Source organism: Sinohyriopsis cumingii, chromosome 3, assembly GCF_028554795.1.
Source record: "Sinohyriopsis cumingii isolate HCF-2022 chromosome 3, ASM2855479v2, whole genome shotgun sequence".
Taxonomy (NCBI): domain Eukaryota; kingdom Metazoa; phylum Mollusca; class Bivalvia; order Unionida; family Unionidae; genus Sinohyriopsis; species Sinohyriopsis cumingii.
Genome location: NC_142963.1, coordinates 3,166,050 through 3,188,187, shown reverse-complemented (window position 1 = coordinate 3,188,187; position 22,138 = coordinate 3,166,050). Strand labels below are relative to the sequence as shown.

Sequence of the window (22,138 nt, the reverse complement as noted above, 5' to 3'; positions counted from 1 at the left end):
TGTTAGTCATGGTGGTCATTTTTGATAGAAGATTCAAATTATTTTACTAAATTTGAAACATATTCATACCATCATGCTTTCTGTTGAAATCTGTGAGGATTTATTCTTTTTTAGTAACACTGACATTATTTCATAGAGAATCAGCATCAACTGAACAAATCTGAATGAGCTTCAGACCAATATGCTTTACGTCAAATTTGGTCAACAGAAAATTAAATGTTTCATAGCTTTTGTTCATGGCAGATCTAAATAGAAATTGTGAATGTCTACAACAATATAAAATCCGAAATAGACAAAGAATTATAGTATAAGCTCACTTGGGCAAATATGTGTGTGTGATTTGGATTTTTAACGTAGCTTTAACAATTTTTCAGTCATATCGCTACAATGTCTGCAGTGTGGCAGTTTATAGCAATGTCTAGCACTGAAGCATCATGCTGCAGACATGTAGCATGATGTCCCACTCAATCACATTATCCTGACACTAGGCCGACCAGTCCTAACACTAGCCTCTTAATGCTGAGCAAAAACTGAAGCAACTGCTATTACCATTTTTATAAGTCTTTGAAACCTACTTTTGCTTATGGTAAGTGGCACCTCTAAGATGAAGAATTTCATGATTGTATATATGATAGTCTTATGAACTGAGTCAATACCAAAATCTAATGTCAATGCCTATGACAATGAGAATGCCATTGGAAAATTGTTCCCTTGACTATTACAAAAATACCACATTAGATGTTTTTGAGTAAGTTTAATGTATATTATGCTGATAATTAAAGTGCTTAAGAGGAAAATTGGAAAAAGCATCAAAATGGTTACAGCATTCCAAGCAACACTTTGTTGCTTAGAGACCAGTTAACATATTCTATGACACACAAAAAAACAACTTCTTGATCAAAGAACAGTAATTAAACCAAGTTAAAGAACAACCATAACCTCCTTAAAATATGGATTTGGCAGAGCACACTGTCTTGCATTTTTGGGGCTTCAGTCTGTAATCTTTTTCTTTGGTACACAAAATGCACATATAGTGTGGGGATCTCAATAGTTTTCAAGTTATGACCAGAGGCATAGGGAAAGACCCAGTGACAAATGCTGGCTGCAGAAGTATGAGTCACTTGATTTTTACATGTGATATCAGGTTTTGATGCGGAAATCTCAACTGCAAAACTTGTGAAAGTGTCAAACCCAAGCAGAGATTATTTCAACCTCATGAGCTGAAATATTCATGAGAAGTATCTATTCTGGTGAGAACTCTAAACCAAGTCTACTACTAACTGAAACCATGACAATAGGGACTGACAGGATTATATCCTCTTTTCTGGCTTTTGCTGCAATAAAGACACAAATGTTCGGACCCACAACTCTCCCCATAGCATTAATAGTACTGGAAAGCACAGACTAATCTTCCATTACCACCTCTCTCAATGAATCAATCAAAGAGAGGACACAGATAACTGATTTTTCATTGTCAAGTCGAGTTGTGACTTTATGACTGTGGAAGGATCCAATCTGAACTGCTGATAGTTTGGGTCCATCAAAAGGTATACAACTCAATCACTTTGTATGCCGAGGCTTGTGCTATTAAACAATAGTTATTAAGCTGTGTCAAAAGATTCCACTTTGGAAACAAATTAAGTGGTCTGGTCCTATTTATGTAAAAAACTGATCAGCAGGTTCAAGTCTGATAGGGCCTTATTTTGACTTTTACCCCTTGTAACAAGGTACCTTAATGTGTCGGACATCACACAGCATAGCCTTTGATAGCAACAGGAACTGCTTCACCTAAAAAATGCCAGAGGAAAAAAACAGCCAACTAATAATCAAGGTACTTGAAGGGACATTGATGTTGATCCTGCACAAGTCATTGAAAACAGGCCACTTTCCCTCAAAAGCTTAAACGTGGAGGGCCTTCTAGCTCATGAGATTCTTTCAACATATGAAGTTTCAAATTCTTTTTTATGCAAGGCTCTCCTAAGAAGAGCCAGTCATGAAGAAGCAGCCTGTACAGACAGGGATAAAACAACTGTGACTGGGACTGTCACATCAGGTTGTGCCTTGCCTGGATCTTTCTGGGGACATCTATTGCTAGACTAAGCAGAGCATTTGACCCATCTGAGAGGAGATATCATAATTATTTTGCAGTTAAAGCCTTAATGTTCTGTATTATTCTCACTACCAGATCAGAAGTCTGGTATACTCAGTCACAAAACCCATTCCAGTTGACACATATCATCCACAAACCAGGCTTCTGGATCCAGGGATGGAGGACTGAAGGTAGGCGGTCTGTTGATCCACCTCAGTGCAAAAGGGCAATAACTGGATGCTCCCAAACTGAACAAATTTGCTAAATGATCAACTGATGAACTCACCACTTGGTGCGAGACAATCATCCTTATTCACATCATTATCTGATTTTATATTAAGTCTGATATAAAATATTCAATGTATAAGACTACTCATTAAAGCAAATGTACTTACGGGTCTTCCTTGATCTGGGTACTGGAAGTGGCCTATTCCTGGAGATCTGTGGAAATATGGTTTTTTTTACATGATGATTAAAATACTGCACTGTGGCAAATTCAACAATACAAAATGATATCGTAGCTAAGTGCTTACATGACAATGCTAGATACCGAAAAAACATAGTCATAAGATTATTTAAAAACTGGTTTTGAGAAGGAGTGCTGATTTAAATGCAGTGTCCCAAATTATAATTAATCAATTTCTGGAACCCTAACCTATAAGATACATGCATGTATGTAAAATGTAATATTTTGCTGAAACAAATGCATCCAATTCCTATCGCCTCAAATATTATACAATCACTAATAACTACGATGCATAGTTCCCATACATAAATATGCCAGTAACCACATTTAGTCAGCAACTTGTGCTTCAACTGCATGGATTTCCTTATCAGCCAGGAGCCAGGTCATTTACCTGGCTACTTTAAAAAATTCTGTATCCCATCGGGGAATGTCCCCCATACCCCCTACTTACAATGGCAACTCACCCTCCAATTTTAAATCTAACTAAAGGCCCTGTATTGAAATTGATAAGCCACATTACTGATGTAGGATCTGTATGCCAATGAAAATATGAAATCCTTTCATTAAAAGGACTCCACAAAAATAACTGTTGTGTTTCAATCCTTTTTGCTGAACTGCTGCTGCACCACCAATAATGACATGCGATGATAACTAGAAGGATAAGGAGAATGTTCAGGAGGAGAGGTAGGATTGTGATGATAAAAGTGTCAATGATTTTGTGATAATGGTGATGATGAAGACAGTATGTTATGAAATAAAGATTAGAAAAGCAAAAATGTATAACTGGCAAATTTTCTGCATGTCTCAAGATACTGGGGTTTTTTTTGGATATTTTTTTTTAAAAAATATAATTTTTTCATTCCTTGTTAGTTTTAGACAATATTTTCAAAGAATTTTATTTAGCACTGATGTTTTGGGACACAACCATAATTCTACAATGACAAAGGAGACAGTTAAATACTGCTTTCTGAAAGTGCATGAATTGCTTGCTATCATTAAAAATAGCCTTAACTTATTACATGTATTAATCAAATTATCAAAATCTATAGTCAAATGACACTATTAATTAAATTGCTGATGCTGATAAAATGAATAACATTTGTTTCAAACATTACTCTCCGTATGAGAAAAGGCCACCAGTAAGAAAAGAAAACAGTTAAAGTCAAAGTTTTATCTCTAAAATTTTATCTAACACTGCCATTCTACTAAGAGAAACCTTAGTACAATAAACAGAAGCCAACTAATGCATTACATCCAAGTGAACCGAACAACTTTGTTATTTCCTACAGAAGTAGAACTTGGCAAGTGCTTGTGTTAATTGCTTGACAAACATGCCCCAGCAAGCCAAGTGCAGAGTATCAATTCAAAAGTGTTCTCCATGGTATAGTACAAGGACCAGCTTCAGACTGGTAAAGAATGCCATGAAGCTGAGAGGATTTGTGTTTCCAGCGGCATCACTATTCATAAACAGATCTATGAAGCTGCTAAGAAAAATGTCACAAACATAGTTTATGCATCAAAATCAGCCTACTATAGTACTTAAAACATTGAAAGTTCCTGTGGCAAAGAGCTCTTTAAAATTATAAATAAGAGAATGTCAAAGAATAAATGTATACCACTTCCAACAATCTTCTCTCCAGTCAACTTCCAGACAAGTTTGCAAATTTCTTCTCTGACAAAGTAAAATCCAATAGAGATAAGCTTGACAGCACAATTTCAACTGACTTACTGTCACCATATAGTTGTGATACAGAATATCAATGGCAATATTTAACAGCATCTGCGGGGCCCCAAGTGGCCGAGTGGTCTAAAGCGCTCTCCGTTACGGATCACTGCCATCTCACCTCTGTCTGCGTGAGTTCGAGTCTAGGATTCGGCTAATGTGGGTATGTGAGAAAGCTTGCCAGTAGCTTCTCGTGGGTCGGTGGTTCTTCCCAGGGTTTTCCTGGGTTCTTCCTCGACCATTAATACTGGCCGCCATATATAGCCTATCGTGTGCTGAAAAATGGCGTTAAACCCCACAACAACAACAACAAAAAATAACAGCATCTGCACCTGTCTCTATGGATTTGGTACACACAATTGTGATGAAAAGCACCCCCAAGCCATGTGAACTCAATCTGATGTCGACATCATTTGCTGCTTGGGTGCATAGATTCAATAATGCTTTCACTAATCGATGTTATCAGATACTTTACTCTCATCTGGGAAATTCCCATTATTTTTTAAACTCCCATTGTAAAGCCTCTGTTGATGAAAAAAACGCTTGACCATAACAATTTAGAGAACTGCCGCCCTGGAAAACATTCCAGCCTAGTTGATCCATGTTTTGGTGTAACACAAGGCTCTGTTCACAACCCCATTCTCTTCAACCTATATAATCTACCACTCCCAAATGTCATAGATCGACATCTGGTGTCTTACCACTTTTACACTGATGACAACCAAATATACAAATTTAGCAGCTTAACTTAAGTTGAGGCTACCACTCAAAGCGTAGACAGGTGCATTTTTGGTGTGACATGAACAAACTGCAGACAAATGATAATAAAACTCAAGCCATCCTAATCACCATACAGAGACTCACATCCATTACCTCTAACAATAAATAACAGCAATGTCAATAATAATTCACACAGACAGTACAAAACCCAGTACACTCTTGACAGTACTCTCTCATGTTACAAGTCCATGCTCTTAAAATAAGTAAGAGAAAAGAGTGTAAAGCAACAAGCTTTTAAAGATAAAAAATTAAAAAAAAGGAAACTTAGTATTGTGAATTAAATCCCAAATAATCCAAGAATTACATATACAAGTCATCATAATAAAAGTTCTGAATAAACTTTAGTGGAAATCCAAATTAAATCATAAGCTGAAAGAGATGACATGCCTGTCATGGCCTGTAAGGCGTTGATTTGCCAACAGTCTTTTGCTGGATCACAATAATAATCTTTATATGAAATTTCAGTATAAATTCAAGTCTCTATTTATATGTTATCAGAGCACTTTTGTATTTCCAGAGATGAAATAATCTGAATAATTCCAAATCAAATAATGCTGGAGGTCATGGGTTCAATCCCCAGCCGAGTCATACCAAAGACTTATAATAATGGTACTAACAGTTGCCTCGCTTGGCGCTCAGCATTAAGATATTAGTGTTAGGACTTGTCGGCCTGGTGTCAGGATAATGAGACTGGGTGGGGCATCATGCTACATGTCTGTGGCATGATGCCCCACTGCTAGACATCACTATAAACTGCCACACTGCAGACATCATAGCGATATGACTGAAAAATTGTTAAAGCTACGTTAAAAATCCAAATCACACACACACACCAAATCAAATACTATACACAACAATAACTTGATTCTGCTAGGATGTTAAAGCACGAATAAATAAATCTTTCCACTAACAAGATTATATATTCTACTTGACCTCAAGTCACAATTAAAATTTTCTAAAAAAAAAACATTACCTAATGGAAAATAACCTTCTAGAAACTTCTCCATGTTTACAAAATAAAACTTCAGCTATAATTAGAAAGTCTGTGACTAAAATCATAATAATATAACCTGCACTATGTCAGGTACACCAGGGAAATTGTAAGAGAATTCCAATAATCTAGACCCAGACCCAAATAAACATGTTTACTTCTATTAATAAACATCCTGATATTAAACCCATACACAATTTTGGAATATTTTAACTATGTATTAGTTGTTTACAGAATTTTTTTTTTAAATTAATAATTCAAGTGAAGTTGAAAACAAACTTGATTTTGGACAAGGTTAAGTCCATCAAACAATGATATACTACAATAGTATAAAATGAAATAAAATTTAATATAAAACTATCAATGCAAATTAAATATATGTAACACTCATATTTTCATGATTATATGCGAGGATGCATATTGAGAGCTGAGGCACATCATCACCATTTCCAATTGGCTTGGATTTTCATTTATATGTTTTTTTCTTCTGACAATGGATACAATATTTCAATAACTTTTGATGCAGAAGAAAAGTAACTATTTCTTTCATCTGAAAACATGCATAAAATAAGGTAAGGTATGCTAGCTGTCTAGTAATGACTATCCACACCTACCAATGTCTCTGTATTTTCAAGGTCATCTGATTCATATTCATCATTATCCATGGACTGAAAAGAACAAAAATAAATTTCTTTATTGTATGCAACTTACACAAAAATTTCTTGTAGCCAAAAAGAGAAAAAAACTAATGTATGACATAAATGAATTAATTTTTATAGTTTTATTTTATAAATGTGATGGGAAGCACTTTTCATGAAAGTTAGGCACAAGTGCTGATAACATTCTTCCATTCACAAGAATTTGATGCACTTGATACTGATCTCTCTTTAAGTGCTTTTCAAGGATATATGTATCATGTGATCTTCTTGTCCCCAAATGTGTGCATGTATTGGATTGTGCCTGCATATATTGATTCCTTCATAATTTGGAAAACTCTTCATAGAATGGACGATTGACAAATCATATCTATAAGGAGTAGTTATACTTGGTAGAAATTGTCCTTAGGGGCAACTTGGGTGAAAAAAGTTGACTAGAGTGAGAGAAAAAAAGTCACTTTTTGTTATAAAATTTCACTTTGCATTAGGCAGAAAGCAATGTTCTTCTTGTTCTGTATCACTGACTATAGGGTCAAAGAATTTGACAATACCCTAAAATGTGAGGGAAGACACATTCTTAGTCTTGTAGGTTGAATAGGCCAATAACCATAAAACAAAATGTCTACTCACACTGTGTTTATCACAGATGGCCTAGGCAATTACAAAACCTGGGTCATAACTTGCTATCATACTGGTAACACTAGCAGCAAGGCCTCAGTAAAGCTACAATGTAGTAGTGTAGATTTAATGAGATAATCATCCGCATTGATTTGAAAAAAATAAGTTCAGCAGTAAGTATTCACTGGCTCCTTTAAATAAGAAACACATAAAAAAATAATAAACATTAATACATGTAGAGTTGGCCTGATATCGCTTACCATGATAGTAGAAATAAAGAATGTCAGCCTGTGGATGTAAATTCATGTGTTTTGAAACTCGAGTAGGAAAACAAAAGCTTGGAGTACAAAACTGCTACAATGTCTATTGATGCTGGTGTGATTTATTTTATTTTCTAGGCACTGAATCACTTTCTCAAGATACAAAGAGCAAGTCATTTATACAGCCAACATTACCCCATGACTCTGTTCCTAAAGCCATAACATGGAGGCCATTGATGCTAATATCCAAGGGTGCTGCAGTTGCCCAGTATCACCATCAGTCTGCATGAACTAATGAATGTCTAAGGATATTATTTAAAGTCATGGGGTTCTTTGCTCTTAGTTATAAAATATTGATAAAAATCACTAAAAGTAGATAAACCTCTCATTCAACGGCTCCTACTTAAGTAACATGTTTTTGAATGCTGTCAAATTGGGTCATATTCTATTCAGCTAAAGAAGGAATTTTAGGTTTTTCTGTTTTTAGTAGGTGTTGATGTATGATGTCTGATCAGCATCACTATACAGCCTTATCTGCTATATAATGCTTTCCTTTAAATCCGGTGAAATGCTGTTGAAAAGTTTTTGAGAATAAATCATTTCAAGTTTTCTTTTCCTTCAATTTTCAGTAATAATGTCCACATTTCATGGTGGACCTTGGTATGAGGATACTTTCAGCCAAGTTTGGTTAAATGCTGTTGAACAGTTTTTTAGGTCGTTTTTTAAACTTACCAGTTTTTAATGTTTGGTGATAGTGGCCATATCTGATGTTGGATCAGCATCATCTGAACAAATATGAAAGAACTTCATGTCATGCTGCTTTCTTTCAAATTTGGTCTAATTCTTTGAGAAAATGTTATAAATAGTATATGTGAACAGATGATGCACAACTGACAGAAAATGAACAAGAGAAGAACATGCTCATTTGGATCTGACAGAAAATGGACAAGAGGAACATGCTCATTTGGATCTGACAGACAATGGACAACAGAGGAACATGCTCATTTGGATCTGACAATGGACAAGAGGAACATGCTCATTTGGATCTGACACAATGGACAAAAGAGGAACATGCTCATTTGGATGTAACAGACAATGGACAACAGAGAAAAATGCTCACTTGGATCTGACAGGCAATGGACAAGAGAGGAACATGCTCATTTGGATCTGACAATGGACAAGACAGGAACATGCTCATTTGGATCTGACAGACAATGGACAAGAGAGGAACATGCTCATTTGGATATGACAGACAATGGACAAGAGAGGAACATGCTCATTTGGATATGACAGACAATGGACAACAGAGGAACATGCTCATTTGGATCTGCATGCCATCTACGTCATTAGCAAAATTATCATCCCTTTTTTTAATTCCATATCTGATGTAATACTGAAGGTCTGATTCCACCTCCAAATGTAATCATCAACAGCAAGCCCTTTTGTCACAACTGACTGATGGCTGATTCACTAAATACGTTGACGCAGTCACACTTGACACTTTGTCTTCGAGAAGCTACTTATTTTCCATTTATTCGGCATGATAAAGTGAATTGTAAGTTCAATTACAAAATGCCATTAAACACAAAGCATATCATAGTGTGGGTGCGAGGTGAAGGTTTGGCACATTCTACATTTTTAATAAATCATAGCTTAAATATACATTACCTTTTGCTTTCCTGGCATTTACGATAATCAAGTTATAAATCATCAACAATCATGCTTTTTATATCCAATTTTCGTCACTGCAGTTGAAAGCAGTGTTGTCTCAACATGATTGCTTTCCCACACACAGATGAGTTTTACAGCATGCACTTGCTAGAAATACCGATTTAATCACAAAATATTAAATTTATAACATTCTAAATATCAAGTACAGTTATATGTTAGCACTGTCAATCATGAAGGTTGGTGGGTGAGGAGCCAATGAACTCGTTGATGATAGATTATCACAGTAAACAATGCAACCATGATACTCTTCATAGTCTCAATGAAAAATTAAAGATTTGAATTTTTGGTCACTTTTATATAAATACAAATACTTAGAATAAAAAAAGAAACATAATACATAAGTAATGTAACTTATTACTTTTTATTGCACATTTTGGAGCCTGAATACTTTATTCACAAAAGATCATGATTTGAGATTATATCGGATAAATAGAGGTTAGTCACATGATCAGGCCAAAATGTCGACCGACCTTACTTTCGGTAAGTTCGATGTCAACACATTACCATTATTTTTTTCTATTTACGTCATTTTGTCATTCTTTGGGAATTATACAGGTTTATTTATTATGTATGAAACTTTTATTTAATTGTCAGGGTCGGTCCCACCATTTTATCGGGAGGTATACGAGATAGTGTGTCCCAATCAAGAACATGTTGACCAGGATATGTTTGTGCAGCTGTTAGTCCAGTCCAACCTTCCCAGACAAACGGCGATACAGGTGAGGCTGATTTCTGCCCGAACTATTGCAAGAACAGAGAGTAAAATAAACTAATTTTCTAGACCTTCAGTGCGCCAAATATGTAATCAGCAGCCGCACTATATTAGCGAATTTGTGGGCGTGTCAACGGAAAATGGTGGCTAAGTCTTAATCGGGTACTATAGTCTGACTATACATACCCGTTTGTTTGCACCCACCTACCGATTTCAATAATGAAAACGTTTAATGTGATAAAAAGTGCACAGAACTAAGTCAATTGATTTTTAATTTATAACCTGACTGTGACCAGAATGGCACTAATACTGGCATCCCTGCACCTTTCATACTTAACGGACGTTCCATACTAATACGGTTCCATACTAAAACGGCGTCATATTGCGTACACTATGGGCTAGATTATTTCCATCAGACAACGTAATGACATAGTTAATCCTATTCGGTAACTGCTGGATAATTCCATAAATTACAATTATGTTGAGAGTTTGGAATTATTTCCCTTTGCACACATGAACATAGAAATTAAACCTCTTCTTAACTCCACGTGAAAGGCAAATTTGTTGTTGTCATTCTTTACCTTTGCTAGATTTGACATTGTAAATATCGGACACAGATGACATATGTACATACATTTGTAATCGTGCACACACCCATTGCTGGAAATGGACTTGTCCAGGAGCTGGAAATGGATCTCGAGCATGTCTGTCATTTATATTGAAAACTTCCGTTAAGCGTGAAACGTGCAGACGATGACGGTGTTAGATACACGCTACTCACAGTCAGGTTAGAAATTGTAAATCATTGAATGAATTGACTAAGTTCCTTGCACTTTTTATCACATTAAAGGTTTCCATTATTGAAATCGGAAGGAGGGTACAAACAAACGGGGATGTATAGTCAGGCTATAGTCAGATTTACAATCATGAATGTATGAGTCACATTCAGGTTATAGAGATAATACCATTTCAGAGCAGACCCAATTATTTTGATTTATATTAAGTTCTGTACTCATTATTTCGTCAAGGTGTATTATGGTGGAGACTGAATCTGTGTAATCTCACTAGAAATATGAAATGCAAAATGTGTTAAATCTTAGGTTTAACAACAACAAAATACAAGTAGATGTTGTCATAAAGAAGCATCCATTGATCTGAAGACATGATCACAAGATGAAATTGCCATGTAGTGTGTGTGTGTGATTCAGATTTTTAATGTAGCTTTAACAATCTTTCAGTCATATCGCTACAATGTCTGCAATGTGACAGGTTATAGTGATGTTTAGCACTGGGACATCATGCCACAGGCATGTAGCATGATGCCCCACCCAGTTACATTATCCTGACACCAGGCCGACCAGTTCTAACAGTAACCTCTTAATGCTGAGTGCCAAGCGAGGCAGTTGTTAGTACCATTTTTAAAAGTCTTTGGTATTTCTCTGTAGGGGCTTGAACCTGCGACCTCACGCATCAGAGGTGGATGCTAAATTGCCATGTAGAAGTTGCTAGTTAAATGATATTGCAGAAGATATAATACGTGTAGTATCTATATAGAAAATCTTGTATAACAGCTCATTAGGTTGAAATGTTTTTTAATTATTTTTTTTTTAATGCAACTCCTCAATCGTTGTGTACATAAACATGATTTTGAAAGTTGAATCATGCAGTTTAAAGAAATTGTTGTCAGCATTATTATTAAATTAACCAATGCTTTGTGTAATGTGTGGTACACCCAATTACTGTCATCCATATTTTAAGTAAAGAATTCACAAAAAGCACCAGATAAATGTCCCTAAGCATAGAAACTTAAAAAATGATCACTTCATAAATATTTTATACCATTTTAGTGTTTCACTGTGGCCCCAGAATTTCAGATCATGAGTACCTGTATTAAATAAATGTAACGAGTTGATAAACAAAGGTGCCATATTTTAAGCAGTGCCACATTTTGATTTTGTATGGTATTATTTTATGGAACAGAATTTGATTTTGTATGGTATTGTGGAGCACAAGTTGATCTGCACAGCCATCCTTTATGTAAATGGTTATCACCTACCATTTTACTTCAGTGTAGATTGTAGACATTTGCTGTTTAATTCTGGTTTAGAGATATTTCCAAGTAAGGTAAATATAGGAGAAAACCAATAATGTTCATTATAGAGTAGACACACACACACACCACTACTACCATCACTAAATTCATACAACAAATCTAGCTATAATCACACAAAAAAATACCAACAGAAAACAGATTCAAATTGGTATGACTTGAGCATACTTACCTGGAAATGATACCAGCATATACTATTTTGTAAACATTACCATGATAAATGTCATGACCTGTAATGACCCAGGCTCCTGTATTATCTTGACCTTGATTTAAGGCTACATATATCTTGAATTATCTTCATCCCTTTATCTCAGCTGGCATTTAAGGGATGATTTACCTTTTATCTTCAGTACATGCATGGTCACATGACCTATTTTAAACTGAGTTTCATCCATGTTATTGCTGCACTATCAAAGAAGCATGGGAATATTGTGATACAGTCCACTGTATGCACAGTTGGACATTTGTATAGTCCATTGATGCGCTTTAATTTCCTATAAAATTGAACAGTTGTGGAAGGTACAAGACATAACACGTTTTCAAGCATACTCAGGTGAAAGTATAAGAACATATTCAGGTTAATTGCATTTAAAGCAAAACATGTTCTTTGTTGTCAACATTTTATACATATGAAAGATGGCTGGTGCCTCTATGGTAGAAAAGCCAGGAACAGGAATTACCCAGACTAATAATAGTAACAAGGGATTTCAGTGGGTGAATTGATACAGTGGTTATGGCAAGCACTACAGTCCCATGAACATCATTACAGGTTTACCTGTGGGTAGTGGGCTGTGGGTAGGGGGCAGCAAATCACACTGTAACAAGATGATCTGGGTCGGCATTGGATTACATCAAAGCAGTTTTGTGATTTCATTGTTTATTTTTATTGTGGTGGAAAATGTGTCAGTCATTCCTGTCTCCCTGTGAGTGCGGAGGGTCCTTCTTTTCCCATTTGAAACTTAATGATCATTTTCTGCTATTAAGAGAGAAGATCAGGATGGATTCTCCCTTAGCAGACCTAATGAGGTATTTCGAATGGCAAAGACCAGTGTCTCATTCTCTAGTACCTAAATGGAATCTCTCTTGTGTCTTATGGTCTCTAAATATCCCCCAAACCCTTGGGTGAAGCCTCCCTTGAGAACCTTACCATCAAGACAGTTTTATTACTTGTCTTAGCACCTGTGAGACAAAGGAGCAAGCTTCATGCATTATCCATAGAGCAGGGTTGTATCATTGGGAAATATGAATCAGTTTCTTTACTGCAGCTTTCTTTGGTTGCTCTTTTCCCAGTTGAGATCTCCAGTCTCACCTGTATCTATTCTGGGGATGAGCAAGATGGACTTTTATGTCCAGTTAGAACTCTATGTTTTTACTGGGCAGCCTATAAAGAGAAAAGAAAGCATTTCTAAGTGGATTGCATGAATTATCAAGAGAGGTTACCTGTCCCTTACTAACAGGGACCTTTCTTTCATCATCACTCAAAATATTGTACATGCAGATTCCGTCCCATGATAGTCTCCTACTCTTCTGTGTGGATGAGTATTCCATATGTTTGTTTTTTATTCAACAGCTGTGGAATCATCACCCTTCTACCAAACTGACAAATTCAGCTATGCAATAGCAACAGATATGGTGTTACTGATATTAAAATGTAGTTGGGGGGAGGGGGTACAATTAATTTTAATGTGGTAATACCATATATACTCACTTATAAGTCGATTTGACTATAAGTTGATCCTGACCCCTCTTTTTTTAGGGCTACAAAATGTCATTTTCTTGATACTTCTGTAAGTCAGAGTGTATTTTGTAAGTCAGGTCCATCGGGTGGGTTGACTTGTTAACAGTGAGTCAAAGTTGCAATTTGTATAAAAAAAACAAAAAAAAACAGGATATATGGATAGACAGAAGGACAGATAAACATGAAGAATATCAACAGAGGCAGTGTAAAATACAATTACATTATTAAATGGAACATGTCACAAATAAATTCACAACAACATCTTCCTAATTAAATTCATTAAAGATCATAATCTTTTACATTTTAAATCCATGTATCCATAAATATAAATAGGTAATATAACAGGATGGCATAAAAAAAAGTTCAGAATGATTACAATATCCTGTAATATACTATTTCCACATGTCTTACAAATAAACAATGAATGTTAAGTCCACAATTTTTTTATTCAGTGTATCCTATAAAGGTTTCTATCTACTGTAATCTGGTACAAAGTCAAAGGATTCATCCTTAGTGTCTGGTAAAGTTCTGAAATCCTCCATTATCTTCTAGTCATTGTAAATTGTCACGGTCCAGTCATTGTATAATATCATCCAACTATTTCCTCTGCCTTAGTGTCATATGCTGGTGCTTATGTACAGACTGCTTTCTGTAAGTAACTCTTTAATCATATAGTCTGTGAAATCTATTAAAGGCAGCAACTGAACACGTCATTTGTGCAGGAAGACCACAAGGAGTTCAAATAACCATCCTATGTTACTTGACACTGACCAAGTATCAGACACGTGGCTCTATCAAAGGGTTGTCATATGGGAAAATAAAGAGGGTGCTGCCTTCCCAAGCTAAGATGTGATTAAAGTCAAACATTCACTAGAAGATTTAAAACTGCTGAATTTGTGAATCACTCAAAAATGTTGTCATCTTGACAACTAGTGCGTGCTGCCTGTGCAAGCCAAGGGCTTATTGGGTCACATGCACTTTCAGATAACTTGAGAAATATCACTTGTGTATTAAAATCTAATGTATGGAAAAGGAAGTTACAACTGAAATCAACATTGTTTTTCGTTAAACACAGTAAAACTGAAAGCTAATTACTGTACTTTCTGGTAAATGCCCATGGTAAAAAACATTGGCAGACATTTTCACTTTATGGTGGGTATTATTTAATTTACCTTTAGTATTTTAAAGTCCAAATAACTGCAGATACAAGTATTGTATAATGAATACTGTCATGAAATGGATAAACACAGTCATACCATATACATATTTCTGAACAGGAATATTAGCATAGAAACATTAAAATATATGAATTCAGTTACTTTTGTATACTGCAAACATCTTTAGTTTCCAACATTACCCTGAGATTATTGTTTTTTTTGGTATTTTGTGCTTATAAGATGACCCCTACTCTGCATGTATTAAATTTTCAGTAAAAAAAAGGTTAACTTAAAAGCAATGTTATATGGTGCTTACTTGTTGCTATTGCCTGGTTTCTTCCTATCTCCCAGAACTGATCTCCCACCAAGTTAATGAAGAGACACTGACATACATGCCAAGTGTGAATGGGGTTGTTGTGCAGGGGTGAGGTACTTTAGCTTCTGCTTTACCCTAATGGGAGAATTGTATTTTTGTCATTCGATTGTGGTATTTTCCTCCAAGAAAAGTAATAGCTATACAATAGCAACAGATAACTAATACATCATTAAATGTAGTTTTTCATCCCTTCCCTCACTATATTTCAGGATTGAGTCCATGCCTTATTGTAAGTGATTTGTTCACTGGGTTTGTCAACAAACACACATGCATGCACACACACACACACACAAAACCTTAAGCAACGACTATGATGAAACTTAGGAAGGTTTGATAATGAGGAAGATCTACACATATAATTGAGATGATCTTGTATCAGACTGGCAGAGCATATCAGCACTCTAATGACTGTGATCAGAGTTCTTAAATAGTCATATAACATCAAGATTGATGAGTTTGATTGCTAGCAAGATCTACACATAAGGTAATCTTTTTATTGGCTGAGCTTGTTGCCACTCTGGAAACCTAATTTAGATTGGATTTTCCTCAGACTCGCTAAATAGGGTTATATCATTGTATTCTTTAGATCGACAGGTTCCATAAGAAGTGAGATCTGCTCATGCAAAACCATATTTATCATCCAATTTTGGTAAAAATTGGTAAATTGGTTTGTATTATCAAGATCTTGAATTAGTTTGATTGTAAGCAAGAGCTTTATTAATTATGTCTTTTTCTTTTGGAAGGAATTTTGAGTAAGTGAAATTGACATGATATTAAGGTTGTGAGGGTATTAGCTTATTGTGACCTTGTACAGTTTTACAGAAGCATGCTTAGTGAAATGGCCCATTGCTAACTTGTGTGGGGAATATCAGACAATAGGGCTTCATTTTATTTTACATAATCAATACTGAAAATTTATATATTGTGTAAACATGAAACCTTGGTAAAATAAACATCCTGTTAAAAATAGATTATGTGTCCAGGATGGAGGATCGTCACCTGCCAAAGATCGCACTGTATGGTGAGCTGTCAACTGGCCACCATGATAGAGGGGCACTTCGAAAGAGATATAAATGACACCTTGAAAAAGACCTTTACCACCTGTGGCATCGGTCACCACCAATGGGCATCACAAGCTGCTGACTGTGAAAGCTGGCTACGTTCAGTTCACCAGGCTGCTGGCACTTTTGAACAAAACAGACGGACCATCTTTAAGGTAAAACGATGGTGAAGAAAAAACCGGGAACCATTGGCAGCACCCACCACAACCCAGACATTCCCCTGCAGCCTCTGTGGACAGACATGCCTGTCACTTATAGGGCTCGTCAGCCACCAGCACGCGTGCAATAAACATGGACATACCCCTTCCTGATCTTCGCAAGCGAAGTTAAGCCAACAACATAATTCATTATGAAAATCAGTTACTCTTGATTCCCTCTCATTTGACCACCCCTATCCATGCCACCATATGAGACTGAGCTGCCATCTGTGTGGCAGGTATGTTAAGAAAATAGCAACTTTGGGTCACCCTTATTCCTTTGATTATTTGTATTTACATATGCATGGTTTTTTATTATTAAATAATTGAATTGTTAAGCAAACTTGTCCTTTCAAATCAGTCCATCTCTCACTGCAGATCAGTTTTACAAAGTCTGTTGGTGCTTGTCATTTCAAGGCTTGTCTGTGTATTTAACATTGCTTTACTGTTGACTTCATGGGATTTTTTTATATATTTTAGATCTGGGATGCAGTTGATACTAAGCAGGGTTACCTTACAAGAAATGGATTATACAAGGCACTGGCTTTGACAGCTTTAGCACAACAGGGGAAGACCATCAATGATAAAGTACTGGAGTCATATTCGGGCCAAGGTATATATATATGCAACTATTTGGCTTTTATCATGAAGTGTACAAGTCTTGTCTCCTTAAAACTTTCCCATGTGTGGACTTAGTAAAGCTTTTGTTGTTGTAATGATCTTTAGTACTCATTGGTTGTGTAATATTTAGCAACACCTCCCATCAGTACACTTGAGTGGTATTAAGTTACAGGTTGAAATTACTTTCCTGACTAGACTGGTTGGAGTGAGCCATTGATATATTTATATTTTCAACATATAATTGGCTGGAAGAAAGTAGAATTGCATCATTTTGATGTCTTAATTATGAATTTTGTTTTAATGACAAATTTAAATACCAATTAAAGTAGTTCATGATATAATTTTGAGAGGTCCTATATGGGCTGCCGGATATTCCTTATTTAGGAATAAGTAACTTTACATAACACAAAAAAAACAAAAACATTCTGGCCCATTTGGCCTTGGGCATGTATTTGTGCTTTAATGTGAGGAGCAAAATGATATTTCAGTGGTTGACCTAGGTTTGAATGAATGATTCATGTTCTTCATTAGCAGTTGATGTTATTAGAGTCCTCACTTGGATTTAAAAAATTGGAATCCAGGACTCCTTCCTTGCATGTATATTTCTATTATGTGTGTTAATTTTCATGATTATATAGTGTAAGGGTCATTTAGTAAATAACATTAAATACTAATTTTCATTATGATTGTTGGTTCATTTTGATAAACACATTACATAGTTTCAAGATACCATGTAAACATTTTGATGTGATTTGACTGCAAGTATTGGGTTTTCTTGAAGAGTCATGGTGACCTAGTTCCTGATTGGCTGGCTGCTTAAGTACTTGACTTTGTTGACAAGCGTAGATTGATCTAGAATGGATATTAAACTCTCATTCTGGTTTTGTAACTATTTTTTATTTTTTACACCAGGTGATTTACTGACAGTTAGTTACTCCTAGGATAAACATCAGGCTTAGAGGAGGAATTTAGTTGTGATCATTTGAAATCATTTGTTTATTTATTTCAGTTATTCATTGGAATTACAAATAACTCAGATTTTTGGATTTTGTAGCTGTTTTGGAAACTTAATTCATTTAAAGGCACTTTTTATTATATCATTGTGATATATCTAGACTATTGGCACATCAGCACAATAGATAGAACTTTATTTGGAATACCACTGGAATTCATTTGAATTACTCAATACTTTTGGACTTGTGACAGAACTTTAGGTCTATTTAGAATTTCATTCATCACACAGTAAGTTATTTTTACTTTTTTCACTTTGTATTTTAATTTTAATTCTATTTTGAACTTTATTTTGAACTTTACAAAATTTCTTGGTTTTTGCGCTTTTCTGTTAATTAGTTTAAGGCCATATACTTGTAACAGTATATACATCGTCATGGAGCTGTACCTATATTCTGCTACACTTACATTTATCTGATGAAGTCATCATTAAAATTAGATTTACCCATCTGTGAGATAAAAAGATGGTATGTAATATACTTTGCAATGTAGATCATGTACTGTACTTATAACAAATTATTATTGGTGAAATCAAACTTTATTTGTAAAACTGCTTATATGTATTAATTAGTATTAGAATCATCAGAACACATTTTAACAGTACCAGGCCAAGAAAAAATGTTTCCTATTGCACTGGTTGTGAAATTAGTTTGCAGGTCATTTTTTTACTAGTGTTGGCAGTGAGAAACAAGGACATTTGACTGGCCAGAAACAAACATGTTTTTGTTTGGCCTCATGGACAGTATTGTTGATTATACACATCCAGCTAATAATTACCACAACCATAACACATTACATGATGGTCTCCATGTCATGTTGGTTAGACAATAAACAGATGCTCATAGGATCAAATTAATAAATGGATAACATGTATACTTCAGACATTTCAAAATCAGAATGTCAGAGTCATAACAAGCAATTTTTCTTAAAGTGTTGTTTTAAGTGAGAAATGTTTTGTGCCATTTTGCTTTAGTTCAGATAAATTAGACTAGACAGGAAGTAAAATTTCCTTTATCTTCTTAGAACTCCCTAAACCAAGGCTTGGCGATTTGTCAGAGCTGAAGGCCACAAGTGTAAGACTGAGGAGGGAAAAGACTCCCACTTGTCTTGGCTTTACATACCAGGAGCTGGTGGAACTGGACACTGTTAAGGTGGAGCTACTTCCTGAGAAGAAAGGACTCATTCTGAAGCATGTTGAATATGAAGTCACTAGTCAGGCGAGTTAGCCAAGTCATTTAATCAGTGTTGTGATGGATGACTGTTTTATACATTTAATTATTTTTATATATGGATCGTAGAATCCCATAATGTGCATTCAGTATCATGTAAACCAGAGAACCTGAAAGAAAACCATCAAGGTATAATTATTAACCACTTACTCTTGGACTTGTGAAAATCATAGATCAGACCAGAAATAAAGAGGTGCAAAGCAAGTACTTTACCAGCCTGCTTATTCAGGCCCATCGTATCATGTTTTGATGTAATCTGTATACTCTTTGCGCTTTCATTTACTGAATTTATTTAAATCCCATATTCATTTTTCATCTACAGTTAAATGGTGATAATATGAATTATACAGACCTTAGATCCTACAGATGGCATTTTCTCCAGGCTGTGATTAAGTATTTATTAAAGTTATTTGGTTATCTTGACAGTTACCACTCACTTATATTACAACACCCTTCAGTTATATAGCAATTCCAAAAATAAAGTTACTGTGCCATGGACCCTCCATTTAAAAATTTCCAAAAAGCAAGTAAATGTTTTTACTCACTTATAAGTTGAGTCCAGCTGCAAACTGCACAGACCCAGATCTACCATCGCAAAATGCACTGGCAGATGTGGGTCTGTGCAGTTTGTTAGGAGTAATCAGTAGAACAAGCAACATATACCCTGATCTGCAGGCACATTATGCTATGACAGATCATGATCTTTATTTGCAGTTTGGTTCAACTTATAAATGAATATATGTTACTTTTACATATAAATGAGTGTAAATATTTGTATGAAACTACTTTATTGAGGTGTAGCATCATTGCTACATGTTAATACAAGCTGCTTTTTTCTCTGATAAGCTATTTTTGTATTTACCCAGTGTCATTTATAATTGTAATCTGTCCATTGATGCAAATCAAATATTCCAGGATTGCTAATAGAGCTTTACATCCATGAAACACAATTCACATCACTATTTCTAAGTATTCCTTAGTTAATCCTCTTTTTGTTAATCTTCATTAATCCTTGTGGTCAGCATTGGACTGTTAGATTAGTCTGGCATATATAAAATATACCTTTTATATGTATTCTAGGAAGGCTAGCTTCTAAATATATTTAGTTACCAGACTGAAATAGAAATCATTTTTCATCAGATTACCTGTATAAAAATGTACCCCTGAAAATAAAATCCATCAGCTTTTTAGGTTCCAGCTCAGCACACAGTTTCTACCTGTACCCAGTCAGTACATGTGACACATTCATTACAGAGACTGTAAGCAATTAGTAGGCATGTTTGATTTCCAGACCAATCAGATTTCTTTGTTTAACATTTCTTATCTTTGAATAGTCCATGATCCACATGTGCTGTAAATGAACTCATAATGAGTGATCTTATTAGTGACAGCTTATGTTTTGATACATAAGAAATTAAATGCAGCTTTTTGTATTGACTGACTTAAGTGCATTGCTACAGTTTGGAAAACTATCAGAGACATTACATGTAAAAATATGCTTAAACTATGCAGGTTTAAAGTATAGAAATTATATAGTGTATCAGTAATATTAACAACAAAAAAGCAAATGTTTTATAGTTTTTAAAATAATTGACAAACCTTGAATAATTTAAATGTTTAAAATTCCAGAATTATTAATTGTTCCATGTTCTTGATTAAGAATGTGTTGGCACAAAAGTTCACAAGTGCTAAATACATTTTTACTGCAGGTCATTCATTGACACAGGAATTTTAGATGTTATTGTTTTTCTTATAGAAGAAAATAAAATCATCATGATTGACCCAGTATCCTGTATAACATCCCAATCATCACATTGTAAGCAAGGGATCAAAGTAGACTTTCATCTGAATTGTTATGTAATACCATAAGATTGGGTGCAAGTTAATTTGATGCAATTCAGTCAAGGTCATGAGGTTAACTTTTTCCAAAGTTGTAAATCAATCACATTGATGAATGACACAACATTTTCACCTCTTGATCATTGAAAGAGTCAGTTTCAAGGTTAATGTGCATGCCAATATGATCCATGCTATAGTTTTCACAATTGGAGACTGAACTATAAATATCTTGGTATTATTGAAATATGTGCCATATATTTATGCTCATCACTGATCATACATGAATATATACTTAGATTAGGATGTGGGCTGTGATTAGAGACCATTGCCAGGGGAGATAAAAAAGTTAATGTGAGATTTTTTCTTAGTTGCAGGATAATTCACTTCATATCTTTTATTACGTATCATTTTATTATTGTGTGTTTTTGCATTGTTCAGGCAAAGAAATCAACAGTATTAAGGAGGTATAATGACTTTCTAGCATTCCATGAATTGCTGATGTTGAGATTTCCATACAGACTGATTGCAAGACTCCCACCCAAGAAAATGATGGGAGGTATGTATAAATCAGGTACCAAACCATCTACGAAACTCACAAGGAGTATGTACTTATAGGGCACATAATATTTATAAAGATATTTTACTGCATGAAACTGTGGCTCATGATAATGTCAGATATTTATTTTCTGTGGTATGAATCTGGCAATACACAGTATTGATGTATTATATTGATATACAATGGTTCCCCACATATAAGGCCATCCCTCCTGCAG

The 22,138-nt window shown here is 35.1% G+C and overlaps 2 protein-coding genes across 5 annotated transcripts in view; one reads left to right on the top strand and one right to left on the bottom strand.

Annotated features, from left to right (window-relative positions):
• The window catches only part of LOC149802356 (uncharacterized), a 73,737-nt gene extending 64,179 nt beyond the window's left edge, over positions 1-9,558 (bottom strand). For all 3 annotated transcript variants that reach the window (XM_089951587.1, XM_089951588.1, XM_089951589.1), the window contains exons 1-3: positions 9,252-9,558; positions 6,664-6,717; positions 2,485-2,530 (exon numbers count right to left, since the gene is read on the bottom strand). In XM_089951587.1, coding sequence (XP_089807713.1) covers positions 2,485-2,530; positions 6,664-6,717; positions 9,252-9,269 — 118 coding nt within the window. In that variant the 5' untranslated portion in view covers positions 9,270-9,558. The remainder of the gene's footprint in view (positions 1-2,484; positions 2,531-6,663; positions 6,718-9,251) is intronic.
• A 186-nt stretch (positions 9,559-9,744) lies between these two features.
• The window catches only part of LOC149802355 (sorting nexin-8-like), a 45,893-nt gene continuing 33,499 nt past the window's right edge, over positions 9,745-22,138 (top strand). For both annotated transcript variants that reach the window (XM_089951586.1, XM_089951585.1), the window contains exons 1-5: positions 9,745-9,794; positions 9,909-10,033; positions 17,146-17,278; positions 19,321-19,514; positions 21,804-21,921. In XM_089951586.1, coding sequence (XP_089807712.1) covers positions 9,773-9,794; positions 9,909-10,033; positions 17,146-17,278; positions 19,321-19,514; positions 21,804-21,921 — 592 coding nt within the window. In that variant the 5' untranslated portion in view covers positions 9,745-9,772. The remainder of the gene's footprint in view (positions 9,795-9,908; positions 10,034-17,145; positions 17,279-19,320; positions 19,515-21,803; positions 21,922-22,138) is intronic.